Below are 6,673 nucleotides of genomic sequence, written 5' to 3' on the forward strand. Positions count from 1 at the left end.
AGGACGAGGAGAGAGGGAGGGGGGGGGAGGGACGCACGCATTATTTCACTAATCCTGCGCCATCGTTGGAGATGTGTGGGTCGAGAGAGGGAGGGAGGGAGGAGGGAGAGCAATTATTTCACTAATTTCCGCACATCGGTGGAATTGTGTGGGTACGAGAGAGGAGGGAGGGAGGGGAGGGAGGGACCAGGTCCTTATTCGACTAATCTTCGCGCATCGTGGAATGTGTGGGTCGAGAGAGAGGGAGGGATGGTAGGGAGGGAGGGAAGAGGGGGACAGAGGGAAGGAGAGAGGGAGGGAGATGTTCGAAGAGGTGGCGGAGGGGTGACGCTTGGGGCGGGGCGAGATTGTTGATGAGATGTGTAATCGGAAGAGTAGTCTGTTATCAGGGGAGATTTGTACCGATAGGTGAGAAGATGTGTAGGAGGAGATTCAGACGCGTGGTAAGACGGTAGGTAAGAGTTGATAATGAGGATGGGGTGTACACATGGGTACGGTATACAGCGGAGGTGTGGTAAGGGAGTATGTGTGATGTGAGTAATAGGTTAGCGGCGGAGTAGGGAATGGTGAGATATGAATACGGTGTTCTGATCGAGCATCGAACTGTGATTATATTATGCTTATAAGCGAGAATTAGTTAATGATGAGTAAATCAGAACACAGCGAGGGTGTCAATAGCATTACAGTAGTAGTGAGCATAAGTACGCGAGCAACAGCAGCTAGCAAGCGCAGTAGTAGTCAGTAGTAATAGTAAGTGGGTAGGGTGAGTTGTAGTGTAGTGGCGGCGGGCGATCGGCGGCAGCAGGTAGCCGCGAATAACAAACTCGCAGGCAGTACAACTAGACAGCAACAGTATCAGGAGCACAGCAGCAGCAGCAGCAGCAGCAGAGTAAGGCAGATAGCCAACAAAGACAGCAGGCAGTAGCAACAACAGCAATCAGCAAAAGCAAGAGTAGTGGTAGTGGTAGGAGTAGCAGTAGCAGCAGAAGCAGCAGCAGCAGTATTGGTAGTGGTAGTAGTAGCAGTGCAGTAGCAGGCAGCAGCAGCAGCAGTAGTAGTGGTAGTAAGTAGCAGTAGGGCAGCAGAACAGCAGAGTGGTAGTGGTGAGTAGTAGGGGAGTAGCAGTGTAGTAGTAGTAGGCAGGCAAAGCAAGAGCAGCAAGCAGTAGAGTAGGGGCAGTAGGCAGCAGTGAGTAGTGGTAGTAGTAGCAGTAGCAGCAGCAGCATAGTGGAGTAAGTGAGCAGAAGCGCACAGTAGGGCAGCAGCTAGCAGGCAGTAGCAACAGTAGTAGGCAGTTTAGCAGTAGCAGTAGAAGTGCAGTAGCAGCGCAGTAGTTAGTTGTAGTGAGTAGGCAGCAGCAGTAGCAACAGTACAGGCAGTACAGCAGTTAGTGTAGTAGCAGGCAGTAAGCAGCAGCAGTAGTAGTGGTAGTGGTAGGCAGCAAGAAGCCAGCAGAAGCAGCGTTCGCAGCAGTAGCAGCATAGTGTTAGTAGAGCAGTAGCAAGCAGCAGTAGTAGCGCAGTAGTAGCAGTAGCAGCAGTACAGCAGTACAGCAGTAGTGGTAACGTAGGCAGAGTAGAGCAGGCAGTAGTAGGCAAGGCATTAGCAGCAGTAGCAGCAGCAGGCAGAGCCGGAGCGGGCCGAGCTGTCAGTCGGACTTGCATTCACAAAGTCGCGCTTCATTATAACCGCCCGAGTGCGTCGGCGAGGCCGGTGCTTTAGCATTTATCATGAGAATAGCGCTGCCCTTGAGCCCGAGAGCTGTAATTCATGGTCGTTATCCGAGCGTCGAGGGAGAAATACTGTTTGCCTTGTGTTCGGCGGACATGATTACGCGACTGATGAATTACCTACATACACGAATCATCTACGCACGCACACGTACGACTCACGGCACGGTCCGAACTCGCGCTCACCACGTACACGTACGACACTCATGCCGTCACTTACTCTCACCACGTCACGCACGCAACGTACGGCACACGTACGTCAACTCATGCACGTCACTTACTGCACTCACTCAGCACGCAGCGCACAACGGTAGCACTCCACGCACGCTGGCGCCACACACACATACACACGCAGACGCGCATACACACGGACACACACGCGCATAGACACGCGCGCACACAAACACACACACACACACACGTACACACGCACACGCACACGCACACGCGCGCGCGCACACGCATGCACACACACACACACGCACACGCACATGCACACGCACACACGCGTGCGCACACGCACATACACACATACGTACAAGAACACGCACAAGCACACGCAGGCACACGAATTCATGTACGCACGCCCACACACAAACACGACCATTCTCTCTTCCCCTTCACTCTCCTCTTCCCCTCCTGTCTATCCGTGTCTAGCTATCATCATTCTATCTCGCTTTCCCTCCGGTTCCCTTAATCTCGCTCGCTCTCCGAGTAGATTTTGCTCGCGCTCTCTTACATCCATGTACTTGACAGTTAATAACTATACGCTGCAGTACAGAGCTATTCCAATCGCCAGACGCGTGCTGAGAATATCAAACACGTGCGTGGGTTGCATGCTCTGTATATACAAGATGGACGCCCGGCCGCTGGGGTCGGTCCTATCGGGTAATGCTATCCCCCGGGCGTGGAGGGAGGTTACCGCCCACCATGTTTAGTGGTAGGGTTATCGTTGGAGGTGTTGGAGTTATGATGAGTTACCTGATGAGTAATGATTTTGAAGTATACGTCAACTGTATCACGTGACCCTCCCTCCAGGCCCGGGGGATAGCAACACCCTAGCAACACCCGGTCCTATCATGTCTGCCTACGAGTGCTGCCACCTACCTTCTAGTGATAGCGTCTCCTTGATCGACTTCAACTTTATTCCCTGAAACACGAACGATAAGGATGAGTATTAATTAGTTTATTGATTAATTGATTTACTGAAGGTAGCTGATCAGAAATATTATATGGAGAACCTTGTAGAATTGGCATTTTAGCATTACGCTGCGAGAGAATCCTAACCGTTACTTGTTATCCTATTACCTTTACACTGTTATAGATGATGTAAACAGACAAAATAGAACTACATTGATAAGCCCAATGATGTAGAGAACCCTGTCCTTCTCCTTCCCTCCGCCATGTAGTTATGCATGTATATGTAAGAATACGCATCCACCCTCCTCCACGAACAAAGTTAATCGAAGTTGGAAGATTTTACTACCGACAAAAATTCGATAGCGTAAACGCGCAGAACGCGTTCAACGTCAACTTATTGACAATGTAAAGCCAGCTGTAACTACACCGGTCGTGTAAGTCATTGTACATTCCTCAGATAACGTGTCGGTCCTAACCCTACCGTAACGTATCTATCCCCACGTGTTCAAACAGTGAGCTGGTGACGGACGCCTCACTCCTCTAACACTGACAATTACCAGCTAGCATAAAATGTCGTGCATCGAGCGTCAACTTATCCACTCGCCCGAACTGATAAACTAGTATAGTAACTGTGATAGTACCAGGAGTATCCTATACTCCTATACTCCTGTAATATATCCTATATTATCTTACTCCTGATAGTACGAGTAGCTGTAGCCAACAAACGTTGCGAGAGAGACGTTCTAAAATACTGCTTAGTGACGAAGTTTCGCATAGGTTCGACAATTTGGTGATATTGCGTAAAACGCGTATGACTTCGTCTAGCATGACTGACATAACATTAAAGTGATTACGTCACCGTAAATAGTAACATTAAAAATTTATGTTCACTTTTTCACAAAATGTAAGTGATTCTGTTCACTTTTTGTGGTTATATTGCTGCATTATACTTTCTATTTTTGCAAATATACACTATAGAAAATTCGTAGTCAATTTAATATCCAAAAGGAAAGGGTTTCTCGCTCAGACGGATACTTTAGCTACGGCCGTAACGTATACAAAAAACCGTCTAATGTAAACAACGTGTGAATCCTTCAACCTTCACCGACGGGCAAAGTCAAGGCAACATTTTTCGAGCCGGCCTTAAGACTTTGAAATCTGATCGAATCAAATCCGCGAAAGTGGTCGCTATATACGATCTCTTTATCTCTCTCATCTCTCCCTTTCTTTCCCCTTCTCTTATCTCTCGTTCTCTCTCTTTATTTCTCTCTCTCGCTCCCTCGCTCTCTCTCTCTCTAGCTCGTTCTGTCTTTCCCTGTCTCTCATCTCTCTTTCTCTCTCATCTCTCTATCTCTCTCTCATATCTCTATCTCTCTCTCTCTCTCTCTTTATACTATACATATTAACTTTAAACTCCTTCATCCTCACTCTCATACTACGTCTCACGCTCCATGCCTCCATTCTCTCTCTCTCTATCGTTCTCATTACTTCCTTCCCTCTCGAGGCCTTAATACATTCAGTGCCCAGTGGAATCCAGCGTACGCAAATGGCGGCCCGGTCGGGTGTGTCATCTAACCTCAGCGGACTTGGCCCGCATTCCCCCGCTCCTCATCGGCCCACTACTAACGGCTGCCCGAGGTCCCCCATTACCCAATTTGGTCGTCCCATAAGCTGTCCGTCTTTTTTCGCCTTATCATTCTTGCATAGCTCCACGCTGCCCTGTGGCACTGCCCAGCCTCCTACCTCAGGGAATCCCTGCGAATGAGACTTCTCCTTCTCTAACCTCTGTTCATCTCCGCCTGCCCGACCCCAGTAATCGAATTGTGTGTGACCTGTTAAGGCCCGCCGGGTGTATCCTGTCAGCTGTGGTGTGCGCGCGCTCGGTGTGCTCTCACACGCCTGGCACGAGCACAAGTGCGCTTGCCCTGGCTGGCCGTGACTCCACGGCTCAATCATCGCCAGCACCAGAGCCCGGTCGCCACTTTTGTCGAGACACGGCATTCAATGCAATCGTTTAATTTCCGTACTTCTAATCCAATGAGAATGGCCGCAATCTTCTGCCACACGCCGCGCTTGTAAGACCGTGTACGCGTGATGCACCACCACACACCCACCACACATACCCACCATCCACTCCACCCCCCCCCTACACACCACACATCCCACCACCAGCCCAGCCGGCCGCGGTAGCTCCCTATACGCCACCCCACACAACCCAGCATATAATACTCCATCTCATATCCTATATACATCATAACTATACTCCGCACCCCACCACACACTAGGAGCAAGCAGCCACGCATCATCCTGCTTGCTGTTCCCCCTGCTGGCGCTCCTTCTACGCCACATCCCCGGTGCCGTGCCCAAATGTATCCCACTTCCGTCGTCCCGGAGCCTGCGTTCTCTCCCGTCATTTCAGCTGCAAACCGTCCCCTTCTCAACCTACGGCGTTTCCTTTTGCACGCCAATTCACGCAGTTGAGCCTGCAATGGCCTACAGCTAACGAAGCCATCTTCCGTGTAATTGATGTATTTCACGACATAGTTCGGTGACGGGCACCTCAATGAAATTTCGCGGTGCTCTTCGCGGGGGTCTTGGCAAGGGCGTGCGTCCTTTGTGTTTTCGAGTCGGAGCTGTGCCTGAATATTATCTTTGCCGTAACTCGGGATCTCGAAGTGTCCCAATCTCGGTAGTATAGCGGTGGTTGTCAAGCTGAACATGTAACCGGTCGATACCATTTTTCGACGTTACAGGCTCAAAATTACGACAATCGTGTGTGCAAAATCGGAATAGCCGTACTCCGAGTTATCAGTTCCTGATTAACGGACATACGTTGTCGACTGGTGTTGTCGAGAGAGAGAGAAAGAGAAGAGACGAGAAGAAGAGAGAAGAAGGAAGAAGAGAGATTATAATAAACGAAGTAAGTACGAGCCGCGAAGAAGAGAAGAAGGAGATAGAGAATGAGAGAAGAGAGGGGAAGAGAAGAGATAGAGAGAGAGTGAGTATGAAGAGAGATGAGAGAGAGAAGAGATGAGAGAGAGAATAATATAAGAGTATAAAGAGAGAAGCGAAATACTACATGCAGACGAGATCCGCTTTTGGCAGTTAAACGTCAACGCGGGAGTTCTCGCAAAATGTTTGTGTTGGGGTACAACATCCGTTGGCACGAATGCGGTCTAAATAAAATATGCCGGCGGCGACCGGGATGCGGCGGCGATGTGGCTGCCGCTGATGGATCGCCAGTATAATGTCGAGCGTACGTAGTCAACCCCGCGCCTCCCGCCCCCGCCCCTGCCGGATCCGTGCCTTAACGTCCGCCAACAGCCGGCGCCGGTGTGAGGCGCTGTGAGCGCTCGGGAAAGGTTCGTTATAGCCGCGGCACAGCGCGAGCAGACGTTACTAATCTAATTATACGGGTAGCTCGTTGATGCACTCCCTGCCGCCGTGTCCTCCCCCTCCTCGTGTGTCCACCAAGAGCCGGCCCCGAGTGAGCCTCGAATTAAACGCATCCCCAAACTTACATCGATGAAAGATGCCGCCGGGGAGCAGAGAGCGAGAGAGAAGCGAACAAGGTGCGAGACAAAGAGAGAAGAAGATGATGGGAGAGAGAGTAGCAGCAGAGGAAGTCAGAAAAGAGAAGAGAGAGAGTTGAGAGAGAGAGAGAGAGGACAGAGTGACGCGCAGACGGAGAGTGAGAGAGAGGGCAAAAGAAAAGATGAGCAGTGCGAGAGAGCCGCGCGAAGAAGCAGCCAGAGAAGAGAAGCGGAGAGAGGCTGGCGCAGAGAGGCGAGAGGGAGAGAGAG

At 50.6% G+C, this 6,673-nt stretch overlaps 1 protein-coding gene across 1 annotated transcript in view; it reads right to left on the reverse strand.

Annotated features, from left to right (window-relative positions):
• Nucleotides 1-4,871, reverse strand: part of LOC106812925 (breakpoint cluster region protein-like) — a 33,834-nt gene extending 28,963 nt beyond the window's left edge. Inside the window, exons 1-2 of the mRNA XM_014816935.1 lie at nucleotides 4,521-4,871; nucleotides 2,838-2,898 (exon numbers count right to left, since the gene is read on the reverse strand). Coding sequence (XP_014672421.1) covers nucleotides 2,838-2,898; nucleotides 4,521-4,871 — 412 coding nt within the window. The remainder of the gene's footprint in view (nucleotides 1-2,837; nucleotides 2,899-4,520) is intronic.
• Between the last annotated feature and the right edge of the window lie 1,802 nt (nucleotides 4,872-6,673).

This window comes from Priapulus caudatus, unplaced genomic scaffold, assembly GCF_000485595.1.
Source record: "Priapulus caudatus unplaced genomic scaffold, Priapulus_caudatus-5.0.1 Scaffold701, whole genome shotgun sequence".
Taxonomy (NCBI): domain Eukaryota; kingdom Metazoa; phylum Priapulida; class Priapulimorpha; order Priapulimorphida; family Priapulidae; genus Priapulus; species Priapulus caudatus.